The sequence below is a fragment of the Gorilla gorilla genome, chromosome 22, assembly GCF_029281585.2.
Source record: "Gorilla gorilla gorilla isolate KB3781 chromosome 22, NHGRI_mGorGor1-v2.1_pri, whole genome shotgun sequence".
Classification (NCBI taxonomy): Eukaryota; Metazoa; Chordata; class Mammalia; order Primates; family Hominidae; genus Gorilla; species Gorilla gorilla.
The window spans coordinates 33,595,105-33,614,738 of NC_073246.2; the positions used below are offsets into that span (position 1 = coordinate 33,595,105).

A 19,634-nucleotide genomic window follows, 5' to 3' on the forward strand; every position below is an offset into this window, starting at 1 on the left:
ACAATACAGAATTGTTAACTATAGGTACAAGGTTGTTCAGCAGATCTCTACAACCTATTCATCTTGCTTAACTGAAATGTCATACCTATTGATTAGCAGCTCCTAATGTTTCCCTTACCCCTAGTCCCCGGCAACCACTATTAAACTCTTTGATTCTATAAATTTTGTTCCTGTCATATTTCAACAGTATGACTGATAATCCTGAAGAACTCATAAGAAAATAAATGCGAAATGACCACTGAAGAAAAAAACTGTTTTGTTTCAAGCTCACAGACATCGCTACATGACAATCTTATCTAGTAATATGGTAGGCTACAAATATCTAACATACATTTAAAATAATATTTTTTAAAGAATACAAGTTTTAGTTTAAAAATTAATTATACCTTATCTTCAGATGGACAAAGATATAAATATTGGAATGTGGCAGTTATGTTTTTAGAGAATCTTGGCCCAAAAACATCTTTATCAGTTCCAAACTGATGACGAGACTGTCGCACAATTGAGTCAATTACATATAATCCCGGAACCTTGTATTCTGGTTTACACTGCAAGGATAAAGATGTAAGATCAGTACAGAAAAGGCAAAGTCACAATCTGACACCCATTATTTTCACATTTATGAAACTTTTATATATCCATCCAATGATTGCTTTTGTTTAAAAACTACTTGAATGTTTCAGCTCTCTAAATGGCTAACTTGTCAAATTTCCCATGTCTATAATGGAACTACCATTCTCTTGATACTACTGACCCCCAAGATTTTACTCTTCTTTGATTGCTCTACTTCCCTACACCCAATGTCCCAAAATCAACATTACTTTACCAATCCTTAAGCCAGTTCCATATAAATTCACTTATTATGATAGTCTCTACAATTCACCCTGCTCAAAAAGGTAATTTTTATCTTTCAAAATTAACAAAACATTTTTTAACATGTCAATTTTAATTCTATTACAGTACCAAATAAAAATTAAAAACGAGAAGTAGTTTTTGGCTAACCGAACTGACAACAGCAGAGAAAAGCAGAGAAACAAGACACCTATATATATTTCTGGTGGTAGTGGAAACAGGTATAACCCTTTATGGAAGACAATTTAGCAATAAAAGCAAAGTCTTATTTAATCCACCAATTCTACATCTAGGAATTTATGCAAAAAAAAAAAAAAAAAATTAGGTCTAACAACTCAGAAAATGGCTGTGTGCATCACTGCAACAACCGCAGAGGAGTATTTTGCAAATGTTTATGATAAACTCAGTGGGAAAAGCAGGCTAACAACCAGTATTATGTCCATTTTTACTTTTATAAATGTATATGTACATAAAAAATAAATCCAAATGTATTAATAAATATTGCAGTTAATTTGGTGACAGTGCCTATAGGTAATTTTTTCCATTTTATTTATTTGTACTTTGATGTACTACTATGCAAAGCATCTACTAACCATCTTTTTTGCCTGTTGGAACTTTAACTTTTATACCTAAGCCAGTATACAAGGGCCATGGATTAGAGACATTTTTATAAACACTGATTAGTAGGTACTACATGTCACAGCTCCAGGTCAGGGGTTAAGACAAAGATGTCTCAGTCTCTGTTTTCTATTTTCTACTGAGACAGATGTGTGCCAATCACACAGTTATAAAACAACAAACAACTGAACTGAAAATTTTATTCTGATGGGAAAAGGGAAAAATTGGGAAAATTTGACAAAGTAATTTCATTTGAAATACTCAAAGGTGACTTAAACACCTAAATGTCAACGGCAGTCAGGGAAAGGGGGTAGAGTAAGCACTTCAGGTTTCACAACATATAAGAAACTGCTGTGAGTTTAGTGCTAAGTTCACAGTAAGTTAAGTACCAATTAATGGTACTGCTAAAAATTTGTTTTTATAAACTTCTAGTGATTAAAAAGAACCTCTAGTGACTAAATTTTTATGAAGTGGTTTAGAAACAAGCATTGAGATTAAAATTTACAAAGTAAATTACAAATCATATTGTAACTAAAATGAGGTTATAATGAGAGATAGTTACCTTTTTGATGAACTTTTCTACTATTTGAACTACATGCTTATAAAGCTGAAAAGAATTAAGAGAAAATTACTGTTCAGTTTACTTATTTCTACATTTCCTATAATTAGAAAATTCTTAAATCTCTGAAATCTATACAATCTAAATATTATCAATACTGAATGAACCATGAGAAATACATAATAAAAAATTTTAAAAAATATTTAAAAACTCAGAGAAAAATAAACTAAAAACAGAAAACTACAAAAATTCCCCAAACAGAAGATCCCTTTTCTTAAATTTTACATCAATAAACCTTCATGAAGCAGAATATTTGGCAACCTTATGGGACAAAACCAATGGATTAGAGCTAAACAATGTAGTTTCTAAAATAAGTCACATTTTAAAGTGTGATTTTGGGTAAGACATTTAACTTCATGGAGCTTGAATTTTTTCTCTTTAAAAATGAAACTAAATAGTTGGTTTATGATAAGGAATAAATGAAAATTTAAAAAACTGCTTTGAGGCTGGGCGTGGTGGCGCACACCTGTAATCTCAGCTACTCAGGTGGCTCAGGCATGAGAATCACTTGAACCCGGGAGGGTGAGGTTGCAGTGAGCTGAAATCGCACCACTGCATTCCAGCCTGGGTGGCACAGTGAGACTCTATCCCCCTACCCCCACCAAAAAACCACACTGCTTTGAAACAATATGTTACAATGCAAATGTATGCTTAACATGTACCTTCAGCAAAGGCTGGTTAGGGCTCTTTGATTTAGGCCTGAACTAATTCACAAGTTGACTTCTCATGTTTAAAAGTAATAAATATTTTCAAAATTTCAAAAATATTTCTCAAATTGCTTTATTTTATCATTACCTTAATAGCTTTAATAGCAGCTTTAGTGATGAGAATCATCTTGGCTCTAGAGATGGGAGGTTTCATATCCATAAGCGAAAAGAGCTTAAAAGACAAAAAACAAACAAACAAAAAGTAAAGTTTAACTATTTGGCTAGTAAATAACCACCTTTCCTACATATCTGCATCACCACTTGGAAAATACAAACGGGGCGGGGGTGGTGAGGGGGGTCTTAGCAGCTAGGGCAGCAGGAAGAGCTTTGGTGGCCAGGCACCCAGCACACACCCTCCCCACTGCCATGATACCCAAGAAGAAGGTCAGCTTTGCCAAAGGGGTGGCGAAGGGGTGGTGAAATGAAGGAAAAGCCCAAGAGGCAATCGGCATGGCTGTCAGCTAAACCTGCTCCTGCAAAAGCAGAAATGAGGCTGAAAAAAGGCAGCAGAAGTATAAATCCTTAGACAAAGATGTGCAAACAAAAGGGAAAGGGAGGGGGAGCAAAGAGAAAACAGACTCAAGTGACTAACCAAGAAACTAAAGATTTACCTGCAGAAAACGGAGAAACTAAAACCAATGAGAGTCCAGCCTCTGATGAAGCCAGAGAAAGAAGCCAAGTCTACTCAGTACATACCATGTCTTATCAGTGGTCTCTGTCTCCCCTCTCTTCAATCCAGAGGAGTATTTTTATCAACTATTTTGTAAATGCAAGATTTTAGTAGGTCTAGAAACATTTTTAAGGAGGGAATCCCAGTTCATCCCATTTTTTATGTATAAATGCTTTTTTTTTTTTTTTAAGAGGTAAAATCATTCACTGGTTGTTTACTTTATTTTTTGGTACAACCAGAACAGAGTGTGGGATGTTGTATTATGGGAGGCTTTGACTGTCTTGGGTGTCAGCTTAACATTCCATAGATGGGGGGGTTACTTTTTATATCCTATAATGTCTCTACTAAATATACAAATATTAGCCAGCTGTGGTGGCGCACACCTGTAATCCCAGCTACTCAGGAGGCTGAGGCATGAGAACTGCTTGAACCCAGGAGGTGGAGGTTGCAGTGAGCCAAGACTGCATCACTGCACTCCAGCCTGGGCAACAGAGCAAGACTTTGTTTCCAAAAAAAACACAAACAAAAGGTGAAAACCAAATTTAACAAATCTCACAACAGTAAATCTACAGCCATCAGGTGCTTCCATGAGACTTAACCACATACTTCCCCCAAAGGGTTAAATCCAACCAAAACATAAGGAGAGTCCATAGAGGGTTATAAAGATAAAATCCTGACATTAAGAAACTTATCTAGCTTCTTAAATTATTGTTTTTGTTTGGTTTAACCATAAGCATACACTTACCTGGGACTTCCAAAAGATATTGTGAAGTAAGTTTCAGAGATCCCAACATTATGAAACTCATATGAATCACATTTCCATTCTTTCAATTTATGTCAATATTCCAAATATGGAGCCCTAGGGTATGAACCTTTACTAGACCACTAGCTAAGAGGCTAGCCTAAAATACGAGTGTTTTCTCAGAGTAAACAGCCCCACCTAGCAGTGTATCCTAAAAATTTAGACAATTTTCACATCTTTTCAAAACTACAGACATCAGTAACAATTTTAGAAAAGGCATGGAATGCCAAATATAATCAATAAAAAACCAGATAACTACTTAAGCAGAAAATAATATAATTTTTCCATAAGATACAGAAAACAGAGAAAACACTAAGCTATTAACACAGGAATTCATTTTAATAAAAGGATTCTCTAAATACGGCTGCAATTCTTCATTGTATTACTTCATTTACCAATGTAATAAAAAAATTATCTTTGAGAATAAAATGCTCACTAACTGAAAGGCAATTAGAAAAGAAATAGTAAGGCCAGGCGCGGTGGCTCATGCCTGTAATCCCAGCACTTTGGGAGGCCTAGGTGGGCGGTTCACCTGAGGTCAGGAGTTCGAGACCAGCCTGGCCAACGTGGCGAAACCTCATCTCTACTATAAACACAAAATGGTGGCGGGCACCTGTAGTCCCAGCTACTTGGGAGGCTGAGGCAGGAGAATCGCTTGAACCCAGGAGGCGGACAGAGGTTGCAGTAAGCCAAGATCGCGCCACTGCACGCCAGGCTGGGCGACAGAGCGAGACTCTGTCTTTAAAAAAAAAAAAAAAAAAAGAAAAGAAAAAGAAATAATAAATCCTTAAAATTATACAAACCAGTAAGAAAAAATTTAACATATTTCAACTTAAACACAAATTCTAAAAATATCAACACTGCATGATTTATAAATATGTAGCATACCTTTATAAAAGGTATATTCTGTTACAAAATCTATTAAGACAGTTGCCTATTATTGTTCTATTTTCTATACCTTAACACAGTGAAAGGGGATGCAAAAACAAAAACAAAAACAAAAACCCATGGGTCTTAATGAACACGCCCACACACATTTAATTCTTGGGTTGTCTCCACAACTCTTCAATGATTTATGCAAAAATCCTGAAGAAACTAGAAACCCTCCCTTCCTTGTTCTCAACCTCCTGAGTCAAGACCACTTCTTGATGTGATTCATGCCAAACACTTAAGACACTGCTATATTTTGGATAGATTAAATCTTTAATAATAAAGTAGAAGCAATAAGGGGCCTTTCCACATAGAAAGTCAAGAGGGTCAGGATGGCCAGGAGGCCAAGGAAGGGAATCTAAATGTATATCCAAGGCAGTCTGGAACTTTCATGCAGGTACAAGAAACTTATGTCAAAGTAGCCACAAGATTATTTCATAGGAGATGAACACATGTGACGCCCTGTTTACTGCTAAAAATCAAAGCTTTGTGTGAAATCTCTAATTTATGCGGAAGCTAGGTAAGAAAGCCTTCACCTGTCCTTTTCCTGATCCCTTCTCCTCATTTCCTGAAATGTAGAGACTGAGGCCCACTGGGCACTGGTATCCCCATCACTGCGGGGGTGGGGGGGAGCATCTATTTTGATGGTTGATTTTGCTGAGCCAGGTACTTCCTTTCCCATTTTCTAATGATTTTGTAACATACGAACTGACTCTTTTCCCTTCCCTTCTCCTTCCCCTGGGAAAATACAACAAATAAATACTTACTGGTACTGAAACTGTCAAAAAAAAAAAAAAAGAAAGAAAGAAATGAGCAACAGTAAGAACTACTTCTCTGGTCATTAAAAGCTTAGAGTAAATTTTAAGGAAACCTAAGCCAGAGCTAATATTCATCTAATGCCCCCAAAAAGCACTTCTTTATCATTTCAGCAGTAAGCAACTCACTAAATTAACAGCCAAATGAACATACAAGACAGACTAGTGTAGCTTTTAAGGAAACACTCTATAGTCTCTATTTAAATTATCATAATGTATTTAAAAAATTAAAAGTAAAGACTATACCACATAACAGTATAACCATCATTCAGACAAAAGACCAGCAAGAGAACAGTCAGGTACCATAATATGAGACAGCTGCAGAGTATTATTACATTCCATAAAAATATTATTTGGGAAGAGAAGAGGTAACCAACATTTGAGTGCTTACCAGGCAGCAATGAGTTTAAGTGATATGTTGTATTTTTTACTTAATCATGTTAACTAAGGCAGATCTGTTACACCTGTTTTGAGATAATACTTAAAAAAAAAAAGGGTCATATCTGTTTTAGATGATACCTAGGCCATGATCTGAACTAATATTTGTTGATTCTAAAGTTCACACTCCCTAACAACATACCCATACCTGATACAATGCTGCATACAGACTAAATTTGTGCAGAGACCATTAACTATGAAAACGAATATAGGGGGAAAAAAAATCCAGGAAGGCATCTGTGCCTGCCTGTATATTGTCTGGATTCAGGGATAACAATGAAACATACTGAATTTAATTTGGGATGCCTACTAAATATCTAGGCAGAGAAAGAAATATGGATCTTGAATGTGTAAGAGATCCAGGCTAGAAATGGAAAGGTTATGGAACTATGAGGATGGATTAGAAGGAGCCTGGAGTAAGAAGGGCACCAAGAACACATACACCAGGCTGGTGCGGTGGCTCACACCTGTAATCCCAGCACTTTGGGAGGCCAAGGCGGGCAGATCACCTGATGTCAGGAGTTCGAGACCGGCCTGGCCAACATGGTGAAACCCTGTCTCTACTAAAAATACAAAAATTAACTGGGTGTGGTGGCATGTGCCTGTAGTCCCAGCTACTTGGGAGGCTGAGGCATGAGAATATCTTGAACTCAGGAGGCGAAGGCTGCAGTGAGCCGAGATGGTGCCACTACACTCCAGCCTGGGATACAGACCAAGACTCCGTCTCCAAAAACAAAAACAAAAACAAAAAACAAACAAACAAAAAACCACAAAACAGAAGAACAACATATATACCAAAAATTTCAATGTAGCAGAGAAAAAACCTGCAAAAATGAGCACCAGGACAAAGTAGAATCCCAGAAATTAGAGACATCTGGCATAGCCAAACGCTACAAGAGGTTAATCAGGATGCAAAACAAATCTTGTTTATTTAGTTTGGCAATTAGGTGAATGCAAGTGACATCAGTTTTTGAAAGTGATTCCAAATTCCAACTGGTTAAGGAATGAGTGGCAGGGGCAAGGAAACAGAAATGCATTTTTGGCTCATTTTTCATTAATTCAACAAATATCTGAGAGCTTAGTAAGTGGCAACCTGAGTGTTTCGTATATAAAAAGGAGACAGGACCATGTTTCAAAGCTTTTTTATAAATGACCACCCTTACTTATATCTTATTTGTTAGCATTATAAAGTTTCCATCACATTTCTTTCTTTCTTTTTTTAAACTCCTGAGTTCAAGTGATCCTCCCATCTCAGCTTCCCCAGCAGCTGGAACTATAGGCATGTGCCACCCCACCAGAGAAGTTTCTTTTGGGATGACTTTTATTCTCCTTTACCAACATTTTTCTTAAAATTTCAAGCTGTGCATTTGCATTTGATATAATTTACGAAGAAAAACACTACAGGGAAATACAGATTTTTCAAAATTGGAGGTTTGCAAAATCACCTTTTAACATTCAATGAATGCTGTTAATATTTTATTGACTTATTTAATGCACAAATTCATCAAACGGTCTCCACCTTTTGCAAGACAAAAAAGTTCCCTGATACCTACAGCAATGCCTTCACTGAACAGATACAGAAATCCAGAAATTACGCTGATGTACTTTGACACAGAGGATATGAATTGATATACTTTGCTGGTAAGCATGTACATTGACACTGTCCATTTGGACAGAAATAGTAACAACCTTTATGGTGAGGCAGATGTTATCATTCCATTTTACAGATGATAGCACTGAGGCTCAACAATCTGCTCAGTTATAAAGTTAATTAAGTGGTAAAATTCAATCTGTAATCAACCATTCCCCAAAACTCTAATTCTTTTAACTACTACCTAACAATAACAAAATTATTTCAAATATATTAGCCCAGAAGAATAGTGTACAGATACTAAAGATAAAAAGGACTGTACAGCTATGTTAAGTGGGGAAAAATTGCAATGTGGACCCAAACTAGAAAGTAATATACTAATATATAATTGTTATGAGGAGTTGAACCCAAGAATTTTTTAAAGAAAAAAATTAAGTGGCACAGAGGTATAAAGTGATGTGCCTACCCAAGCAACAAGATAGAGGCGATATAAATTACTAAAATAGGGTCAATTTTTTGATGCTTTAAATGACCCTACAATACTGAATGTGGTGACTTAGGAAGAAAGTGTCAGCATAATTTATTTAGATGATCAAAATACTGATCAAATTTCAATTTCTCAAGACTAAAGATCAATACACTGTTTTTATGTTTTAGAACTCAATTTTACCTTAGGGCATGAGGGAAAGCTTTAAATAGCCAGCATGTTATACATTCAGAAATTCTTATTTCTGAATATTGACTCATCCAAATATTTCCAGGTAAGACATGGGCCCTCTACTGTTGCCAGTTCTGCTGAGTTTGATTCTCCCATTTGTTTGTTGCTTCTTTTTTTTTTTTTTTTTTTTTGAGACAGTCTCACTTTGTCTCCCATGCTGGAGTGCAGTGGTGGGATCTTGGCTCACTGCAACCTCTGCCTCCCGGTTTCAAGCGATTCTCATGCCTCAGCCTCCTGAGTAGCTGGGATTACAGACGTGCACCACCACACCCAGCAAATTTTTGCATTTTTAGTAGAGATGGGGTTTCGCCATGTTGCCCCGGATGGTCTTTAACTCCTGGCCTTGTGTGATCTGCCCACCTCAGCCTCCCAAAGCGCTGGCATTACAGGCGAGAGCCACTATGTCCGGCCTGATTCTCCCCTTTTTTTTTTTTTTTTGAGACAAAGCCTTGCTATTGTACCCCAGGCTGGAGTGCAATGGCGCGATCTCGGCTCACTGCAACCTCCGCCTCCCGGGTTTAAGTGACTCTCCTGCCTCAGCCTCCCGAGTAGCTGGGATTACAGGCGCCTGCCACCATGCCTGGCTAATTTTTGTATTTTTAGTAGAGATGGGGGTTTCACCATGTTGGTCAGGCTGGTCTCAAACTCCTGACCTCAGGTGATCCATCCACCTCGGCCTCCCAAAGTGCTAGGATTACAGGCGTGAGCCACTGTGCCTGGCCTGATTCTCCCATTTTTAAAATAAACACTGATGGCCTTCTTTATAAAACTGTTAATAGCATGAAATGAAAGCATCTAAAATAATCAGTGCTTAATAAATGTCTTGGCCTCTAACTCCTACCCCCTCTCACATACACCAATCCCCGACTTTTGTTTCTCTTAATTAAAAATCAATTATACTGCTCATTGCTATATCTGTTTTATTTTCCATTTATGCATGGTATATTTCTCTCACTCTAAAACAAAATGAACTTGTTAGTTGTAAATGATTTATTACTGAGTCCTTACTTGTGTCTAAAGCAAAGTTGCAATTTATTATTCTTAAATAAAAGAGTTAATTGTCATGGTCACCAATATTGTTTGAGGAATCTCTCAAGAGAAGTATATAATGTTGTGGTGATCTAAGATTTTGATTGATTTTCCACAATAATTTGTTAGAATAACGGTAAGCGCACGGGCTCAATTATAACTGCCCGAGAAATCTTGGCTCTACCACTTGCTACCTATGAGAATTCCTCCATCTGTAAAATGGGGATAACAGTAGTCCCTCCTTATTTAGTTAAGTCTAAGAATTAAATACAAACAATACATACAAAAGCACTTAGAGAAACACCTAGCACAGAGTAAATACACAATAGATATTAATGAGTACTACATGTAATTCTTTTGAGAAAAAGAGAGAATCCTGGAGTTAATCCAGAGCAGTGTTTTTCAAACTGTGGGTTGAGATCCAGGAATGAATTACATAATTCCTACTGTGTGTATTGTGGTCAAAAATATGAAGGACAACAGCCCAGGGAAAAATTATTTTGTTTTTGGAAATGACGAAAATAAGGCCCAAAATAACTGCTAGTCACCTTTCAATAATGTGTAGGTTCCTTCAAACCATTAATAAATTTCTCATGGGCAAACCGGAGCGGAGGTGGGGTGGGGGGGGGGGGCAGGGAAGAAGCACTGCCATGTCAGAAAAAAACTTCATGTTTTTCAATCAAGATTAGATACACGTAAGTATTATACACAGAGTGGACAACAGATTCAAAGATAATTCAGTTACTTATGACCAACATCCAATTTCAGTCAACAAACCTCAGGAAAAAAAGCTATTAGCTTTATATATCAAGTCTGAAAGCCACAAAATTTAATATAATTCCAACAAAATCTACTAGTGAGAAAAACCAGAAATTGTGGTATTCTATAGAGAGTGAGAAAGATTTGGTTTTGAATCTGGGTCTGGCCATGCAGATGACTCTGGGCTAATTAATTTCTCTAAGCCATAATGTCCTCATTTGTAAAAAGGGTATACCGATATCTGCTTGATAGGTATCAGTTTCAGTTAGAACTAAATGAGTTTTTGTATATGGAATGACTCGTACTATGTCACCCGGCAGAGGACAAGTATTCAATAAACACCGTTAGGTGCAGAGCTCCCCCAACATTATAGCCTGTATTCACAATTAATGTTATCTGTGAATGAATAAAAAGTGTCAAAGCAGCCAGAGAAAACCATGAAATCCTCCTGCATAAAAATAACAACAGCACCTCCAAATACAAGACTTCTTTAGAAGGGATAAGCATAGTGGAAAAGAATGCTACTTGTCAGCAGTAGATATGAGCTTGGCTCTTTGCTTTGTCACTAGCAGAATGACTATGAAAACGTCTAAATATGACCACTGCCCTGCTGCATGACATATAGAAGCCTGAGACACAAAATCCTCTAAAAATTATGAAGAACGATTCATCCTGATCCCTCATACCAGTAAAGAGTTTCAAGTGAAGATAAAGAAGAACGAGGGTATCTGGCCTGTGATACCCGCAGAATTCACAATGTTTAGGGATTAGTCAAAGTAACATGGGTACTCTGCTATTTACCAATGGCATAAACCTTAACAAGTTTAGTCAACCTTTCTAAACTTCAAGGATTTTTAAACTCTGAAAAACAGGGATTAATGGGCTCACCTCACCACACTGTTAGGATTAAATAGCATAATGTATGTAAATCTCTTAGCCCAGTACCTAACACATAAGTGCTGAGTAAATGGAGCAAAACAATGTGAAGATAACTAGTATTTCCTCTCTGTTCTTTAACTATTAGCCAAATGATAAGGTTTCTAGATGATCCTGGTTAATTCCCTTTAAGTATGATATCCTCAAATGGACGTAGTCCTGCATTGTGAATTGGCTTTTGTATTAGTTTCCTATTTCTGTAGTAAGAAATTACCACAAATGTACTGGCTTAAAGCAACACAAATTACACTTTTGAGGCCAGAATCTCACTAGCATCAGCAAGGCGACATTCCTTGTAAAGGCTCTAGGGAAGAATCTATTTCTTGTCTAATCTTGCTTCTACAGGGTGCCTACATTCTTTTGGCTCATGGCCTCTTCTTCCATCTTCAAAGCCAGCAGTATAGCATCTTCTCCTTCTATCTCTTCTGTTGTTTTATTTCCTTCTTTGACTCCTACCTCTCTAGTATAAGGACCCTTATGATTACACCGGGCCCACCCAGATAATCCAGGATAATTAACCCGTCTCAACATCCTTAACCTTATTCACATCCCCAGTCTCTTTTGCCTTGCAAGGCAATATATTTACAGGTTTTAGAATTAGATTATGAACATCTTTGGAGAAGGGGGCATTATTTATTACCTAAAAAAAAATAGGGCTTAATTCATTAACTCCAATTTGTAATCATCTGAAATCTTCAGGCTGCTTTCACCAGGATTCCCATCAAAACTAGATCTTCACATTGACTTTGTGTTGGTTTCTAACAGACCTTTCAACCTATTTAGCAAGTCTAGAAGTGATTTTCTGCTATTTGATGTAGCTCCAGCTATTCCAATCAGCTTGTAAATTTCATGAACTCATTTGGTATGCTTTCCTCCAAGTCAATGTTTTCTAAAAATTAAAATAGGACCTATTTGAAAGATGACCTTAACTGATATTCCTTGGGTATTTATAACCAGTCAGCTAAAATCCACTTAGCAATACTGTCATCCTGCCCATATTTTTCTAATTCATTCATAATGCAATCATATCCAATACCTTTCTGAAATATTTGGTATATAGTTTTCACTAGACATAACATACTTTACAAATGAAAAATGTTTAGTTTAGTCTGTTATAAATTGTTAGTAAATCTGTTCTGGCTCTTAGTGACTAGCAATTCCTAAAATTAATAAAAACTGGCAGACAAAAGTAAACTGGCCCAGAGTCTACAATTTCTAAGTATGCTTTTTCCTACTTTTTGAAATAAAGTTGCCAAGGCAATAAGAATTAGAAGACTATATACTAATCAAAGCCATTTTTTTAAAACTTAAATCTCTCAAGCAATATTTCTTTCTGAATCTTTCTCAATGGGATATCTATCCCTTTCTTTTTGAAACCTAAACTTTAAAAAATGTATTTTCCTAAATTTACTTTGTAACGGATTACACTGATTATTTCCAGTATTCCTTCCTTTGGTAGTATGACCTCCAAGATGACAAAGCAATTTTCCCTTAAGCTCCTATTACTATGTGAAGTTGAATTTAAAGAAAAAATAGAAATGTTTCCTAAAAGAAATACATATATACTCACAATGACAGGCTAGTATTCAAATCTCCTTCCTATTAGATGCAAATATCAAAGCATTTAGTTCTACACAGTCTTTCCTCCTCTTTCATACTCAACTTAATATATCAAAGACACTGTCTTAAACCAAATAGTTAAATCCAACACAACTTTTATGTTTATTAGCAACATATAAACACTATAACAAAGCACACGCTAAATTTCTTAACAAAAGATGATTTTAAAAAAGTTTTAAAATCATCTTTCCTGTAAAGATGCTTTATCCATCTAATTTAAACCTGAAGACAACTCCATAAAACACTACTGCTAGAACAACTAGGTAAGGGATCATGTACAGTCCTTTTCTTAACCTGGTATTTCATCTTATGCCTTTAATATATAATTTACTAAATGTGTGTCTGGGTTAATACTTTTTTAATATCAGGTAATATAATGGGGCGAGGAAAGAAAGCCAATCACATGTTAAACAAGTACCACTATGTCACTTTACCTGAAAGCAGAATACTGTGTATGAGTTAATCAATGGTACGTACACACAGTAAGAGGTACAATGAAACTGAAAAATGTACAGAAGCAACTCATTTAACAAACAAAATCCCAATATCTAATTAACAAACACAGGAAAAAGTGTTCAACCATACCAATCAATAATCAAAGTACAAATTAATACAAGGAGATAAAATTCTTACATTATCTAACGGACATGCATGTGGACTAGCATAAAGCAAAAAGAGTACTGGGCTGGTGAGATCTAATGGACGAGTTTTAATTCCGAAGAGAAATTTAAAACTATAAAACAAGAACTAAAAAATGTCCATGCCTTTTGAACCAGTAATTCTACTTCTAGAAATTTATCTAAGGCAATTATTAGATATTCTCAAATTTTCCACAATGATTATTGAGAAAATGACAGAGAATTTCATGCTATTAAAAAGATCTGGTAACTACATAAAAACTTCCAAACACAAGTGGAGGAGAAAAAAAGACAAAGGAAATACTCTAAAATGCTAATGGTGTTTGATGGGATTGTTTTATCTTCTAATTCAAATTTATCTAACTTGCATTAATTTTTAAATGAAAACAAATTCATGGATTTAAAAATGAACTTTTATTTATATCTGTCTGAGATACATCTTTCTTCAACTTTTGATTATAAATATAACTAAGTGATAAAGAAATATGGTTATACAGAATCACCATTATCACATAACTTGTCCACAGAGTAAACCTTGTCTTTGAAGCTCAGTTACTATGTTTAAATCAGTAACTTGCAAATCTTTAATAAAGCTTTTCAAAATTAGTAAATTTTTAAATTAAAAAAATTTAAAACACCCCTCCCCCCACAAATCCTTACAATAACTGAAGCCCTGTGGATAAAATGAACAACATACACTGTGCAAAAAAAAAATTTTTTTGGGAAATTGCTGCTATATATATATATATATATATTTTTTTTTTTTTTTGAGATGGAGTTTCACTCTCATTGCCCAGGCTGGAGTGCAATGGCGCGATCTCGGCTCACCACAACCTCTGCCTCCCAGGTTCAAGTGATTCTCCTGCCTCAGCCTCCTGAGTAGCTGGGATTACAGGCATGTGCCACCACGCCCGGCTAATTTTTTTGTATTTTTAGTAGAGATGGGGTTTCTCCATGTTAGTCAGGCTGGTCTCGAACTCCTGACCTCAGTTGCTCTGCCCACCTTGGCCTCCCAAAGTGCTGGGATTACAGGCGTGAGCCACTGTGCCAGGCCTATATTTTTTTCAACATCTCTTCATTAAAGAAAGTGTCCCTTTAATTATTGATATACAGCTTACTCCCATATAAATTCCACTTGCTTGTCACAGACTCAAACCTTTTGAAACCTAAACATTTAACCACTTTTCCACTTGCTTAGAGGAAGGTATGAAAACAAGATAAATCTGGCATTGTCAATATGAAATACTCCTAAGGTAGAGAAAATTTACAAAGCTTTTTCTTTTTGGTACAGATGGGATTTTGCCATGTTAGCCAGGATGGTTTCAAACTCCTGGCCTCAAGGGATTTGCCAGTCTCAGCCTCCCAAAGTACTGGGATTACAGGCGTGAGCCACCTCATCCCACCCCAAAAAGCTTTTTAAAACAAATAGGGGAAAGATGCTCTACCATTTTCCTGCTCCGACTGAGCAGAGTCTTGTTTGAATGTAAACATTACAAAACAGTTCCATCTACTTCTGTACAAAATTTACTCTTCAGATTTCAAGAGATTCCAAACCAGGTACTTTCATAAGCAACAAAACCGCACATAATATTCAAATTCAAAATTTTCATACTTACTTCTTCCTAAATTTCTTTACTATACCATATTCTCCTCCACAATCTTGTTGACTTTTCTTCTAGTCCCGGAATTTAAAGAAATGTTTTACCAAATAAACACATGGAACTGCTAAATTACATTTAATAATAAATATAACACCATTTTTAGGTTAACTACTTAATATTTCTATGTGCAGTAAGAACATTAAGAAAACAGAATATAGGTGGGGCACGGTGGCTCATGCCCGTAATCCCAGCACTTCAGGAGGCTGAGGTAGGCAGATTGTCTGAGGTCAGGAGTTTGAGACCAGCCTGATCAACATGGAGAAACCCCGTCTCTATTAAACACACAAAATTAGCCAGGCGTGGTGGCACATGCCTGTAATCCCAGCTACTCAGGAGGCTGAGCCAGGAGAATCACTTGAACCCTAGAGGTGGAGATTGCGGTCAGCCAAGATCACGCCATCGCACTCTAGCCTGGCCAACAAGAACGAAACTCTGTCTCAAAAAAAAAACAACAACAAAAAAAAAAACAGAATATAATAGACAATGGTTCAAACTTCATCTGCATTATTTTTCACTCTTTAATTGTATCATCGAGCCCTTATTCTATTATAATTTACTCCAGGCAGAACTAATTTTCTAAGTGCTAATAGTTAATTTCTGAAAACTTACTCTATAAAGCATGTCCTAATGTATTATTATTATTCTTTTTTTTTGTTTTTTTGAGATGGAGCTTCACGCTTGTTGCCCAGGCTGGAATGCAATGGTGTGATCTCAGCGCACCACAACCTCCGCCTCCTGGGTCTAAGCGCGTCTCCTGCCTCAGCCTCCCGAGTAGCTGGGATTACAGGCATGTGCCACCATGCCCGGATAATTTTGTATTTTTAGTAGAGACAGGGTTTCTCCATGTTGGTCAGGCTGGTCTCGAACTCCTGACCTCAGGTGATCTGCCCGCCTTGGCCTCCCAAAGTGCTGGGATTACAGGCGTGAGCCACCGCGCCTGGCCATGTATTCTTCATTTTACACTACCTCCCCTACAATTTCCAAGGGTCTAGCCTTCACTCAAACTTTCCACTTTTTGAATCAAGGCTGTATACCTCACCAGGGTTTTTAACCCTATTGGTTCCAGCTTATCACATTAGGTCATTTTCCAAATGTACTTCCCAAATCAATCCACAACTTCTTCCTTTTCACTTGCTTGAAAGACAGGCCAGGAGGTGATTTTAGGAAATGCCAAATGTTTTATCCATGCCAGTGCTCTCCTTTAGCAGTACAGGTGCCATACCTCAGCATCACATTTACTGTGCCTCACTAATGAACTTCTGGTCTCCCTCCCCTCACAGTTGGCTATTAAACATTTTTGTGAATTAAATACTTCTTCCTAGACATCAATACAAGAAATAAAAATTGATTCCAGGATATAAAATCATTTAATTAGAAAACAATGTTAGCATTTATAAAATCCTTAATGAGTTAAAATTTTTAATAAACTGGTAAAAAGAATAGACATCTTCAGTTTTAAATGCTGATTACACTTACTGCATTACTGTGGATGGCTCAAAAACTTAACCAAACCTTGTTATTCTTAAACTGTGACAAGTCCTTCCAAAAGTACACATTATTTTGATAGTTATCACTTGCTACCATGCTTCAGATGTATAAAAGCTGTTCACTGAGTCTTTTCCCCACATAAATGGTCCATTAGATAAGGACTCACTGCTCAAAAACTTCAGAGCAGCCATGTGGGGCTGTGGACTAGACTCAGATGGGCTCTTAAAAGGACTGTGTCAAATCTCAGAACTGTTACTTTTACACTGTGTGACCTCAGACCATTCACCAAACTTCTCTAGTTTCCTTACCTTTAAAATGGAAAGAATGCAAAGACATGTACACAACACCTAACTCATTAGCCAGCACCTGGTTATTTAATGGGCAAACGCAGGATTCTTTTCTTGTCCTTCCCTTAAACTGTTCCCACTGGATTACTCCTTAAAATAGTATGTCAAAACTAAACCTATCCTTTGAACAAACTTAGGATTCGGGATCAACAAAATAATTTACAGAGCTATGCAGAGGCCACTAGATAGTTTTCATCTTGATAGAAAATCAAATAAGGCAAGTAAACAACAAAATGGTTATGATATAACCTGACATTTCTGTGTATTTTACAACAGCTTTGTGATATAAATCACATACCATAAAAATCCATCCATTTAAAATGGACAATTCAATGGTTTTTGACATATTCAAGAGTTGTGCACCCAACAACACTTTATAGAGTATTTTCATCACCCCCAAAACAAATCCCATCCCCATTACCAGTCACTCTCCATTCCTCCTTTTGCTGTCTGCCAGCCAATAATCTACTTTCTGTCTCTACGGGTTTGCTTTATAAAATATATCCCTATATTTGTTAAAATAGATAGTGGTAAAAGACCTTCATAAAGATTTGGACTTATTTCAACTGATCCCCAAACTTGGCTGCCCTATCTAAAGTGATTTAACATTCAGCATCTTTTAATCAATGTAAACTAAGTCACGTATGGCCATTAAAGTTTAAAGACTATTATATATTTCTTAAAGGCTTTAAAACGGATATCACAGTAATTTTCAGTATTACAGGTTTCCTTTAAGCAGGGTATTATAATTCTACTTTAACTGAAAGTCAAAAGGAGGAAATACAGAGGAACACTCATGATAGAATGCATTAAGATACACTGGGCATATTGCAGAGGGAGACTTTACAGACTAGTGGATTGGTCAACTATTGCTCTTTAATGCAACTGCATACCTAGAGTGAGGCAAGGGGAGCAGTCCACCCAGGTACAGGCAGTAAGTGGGTGAACTATCAAGACTAAATAAAACAGCAAGACTTTGATTTTGTTCTTTTATTACCATCAAGCACGAGCAATTCTTTTTTTTTTGAGATGGAATCTCGCTCTGTTGCCCAGGCTGGAGTGCAACGGCACAATCTCGGCTCCTTGCAATCTCCACGTCCCAGGTTCAAGTGATTCTCCTGCCTCCTGAGTAGCTGGATTACAGGCATGAGCCACCACACCCAGCTAATTTTGTCTTTTTAGTACCGACAGGGTTTCTCAATGTTGGCCAGGCTGGTCTCAAACTTCTGACCTCAGATGATCCACCCACTTTCACCTCCCAAAGTGCTGGGATTACAGGCGTGAGCCACCACGCCTGGCCTGAGCACAGGCAATTCTAAATAACACCAGGGATAAAATATATTGCCCCCAAAATATTTTGGCAATACTCTTTAAGTTTTAAGGGGTTGCTGTGGTTACTGCTGAGTTTTAACAACATAAAAATGTCAAATCTGCACATTTTTATTACATATCCTTTAATAAGCAATCCATCTTAATTGGAAGTTTATTAGGAAATCCCCCAGTTATATAGTCAGTTCCCAACACATGCAGATTTGATATACCTGTTCATTTGGAGAGTAAGTACAAAAAGGTTCAGGATAGCTTCAGCTCTCCTCAGGCTCAGCATGACTCCAATCCTATTGTACCTATATACATTCCTGTGTTTAAATAGTATATTCAAAATTACAGCTGTGTCCAATTTTTCTCTGAGATAATTTTTTTCTGGCATAAATATTTACAAACAACCAGAATCGGCCTCAAACAAATATAGAGATAAATATAATAAAACTTTAAAAGTGAAGACCCGTGAACAAAAATTATAGAGATGCCATCACTAAGCAACAAAGTACAAGGAAGCTGTATTTCCTTGTACGTGAATATCAAAAGTGGTTATCAAATATAATAGACATTTACATTGAATTTTTAGGTGATAACCATTTCAGTAAAATTTTGACTGAGGCATTTCAAAGTCATTACACTCAAGGTCGGGTGTGGTGGCTCATGCCTGTAATCCCAGCACTTTGGGAGGCTGAGGCAGGTGGATCACGAGGTCCGAGTTCAGGACCAGCCTGGCCAACATTGAGAAACCCCGTCTCTACTAAAAATACAAAAATTAGCCGGGTGTGGTGGCACGTGCCTGTAATCCCAGCTAGTCAGGAGGCTGAGGCAAGGAAACCGCTTGAACCCAGGAGGCGGAGGTTGCAGTGAGCTGCGATTGCGCCACTGTACTCCAGCCTGGGTGACAGAGCAAGACTCCATCTAAAAAAAAAGTCATTACACTCAATGCTGAAAAAAATACATGGATAGTATTGTGATTTCTAGAATTTATTGTGAAGTGTGCTTATAAATCGCTGCCAAACACAGTATTATGTTTAAAACTTCCTATTTGTGTATGTGTTGCTGTATGTACAACATTT

General features: G+C 36.8%; 1 protein-coding gene across 2 annotated transcripts in view; it reads right to left on the reverse strand.

Moving 5' to 3' along the window:
- Positions 1-19,634, reverse strand: part of SCAF4 (SR-related CTD associated factor 4) — a 61,642-nt gene that overhangs the window by 32,925 nt on the left and 9,083 nt on the right. For both annotated transcript variants that reach the window (XM_031005267.3, XM_031005269.3), the window contains exons 2-4: positions 2,885-2,968; positions 2,033-2,077; positions 387-548 (exon numbers count right to left, since the gene is read on the reverse strand). In XM_031005267.3, coding sequence (XP_030861127.2) covers positions 387-548; positions 2,033-2,077; positions 2,885-2,968 — 291 coding nt within the window. The remainder of the gene's footprint in view (positions 1-386; positions 549-2,032; positions 2,078-2,884; positions 2,969-19,634) is intronic.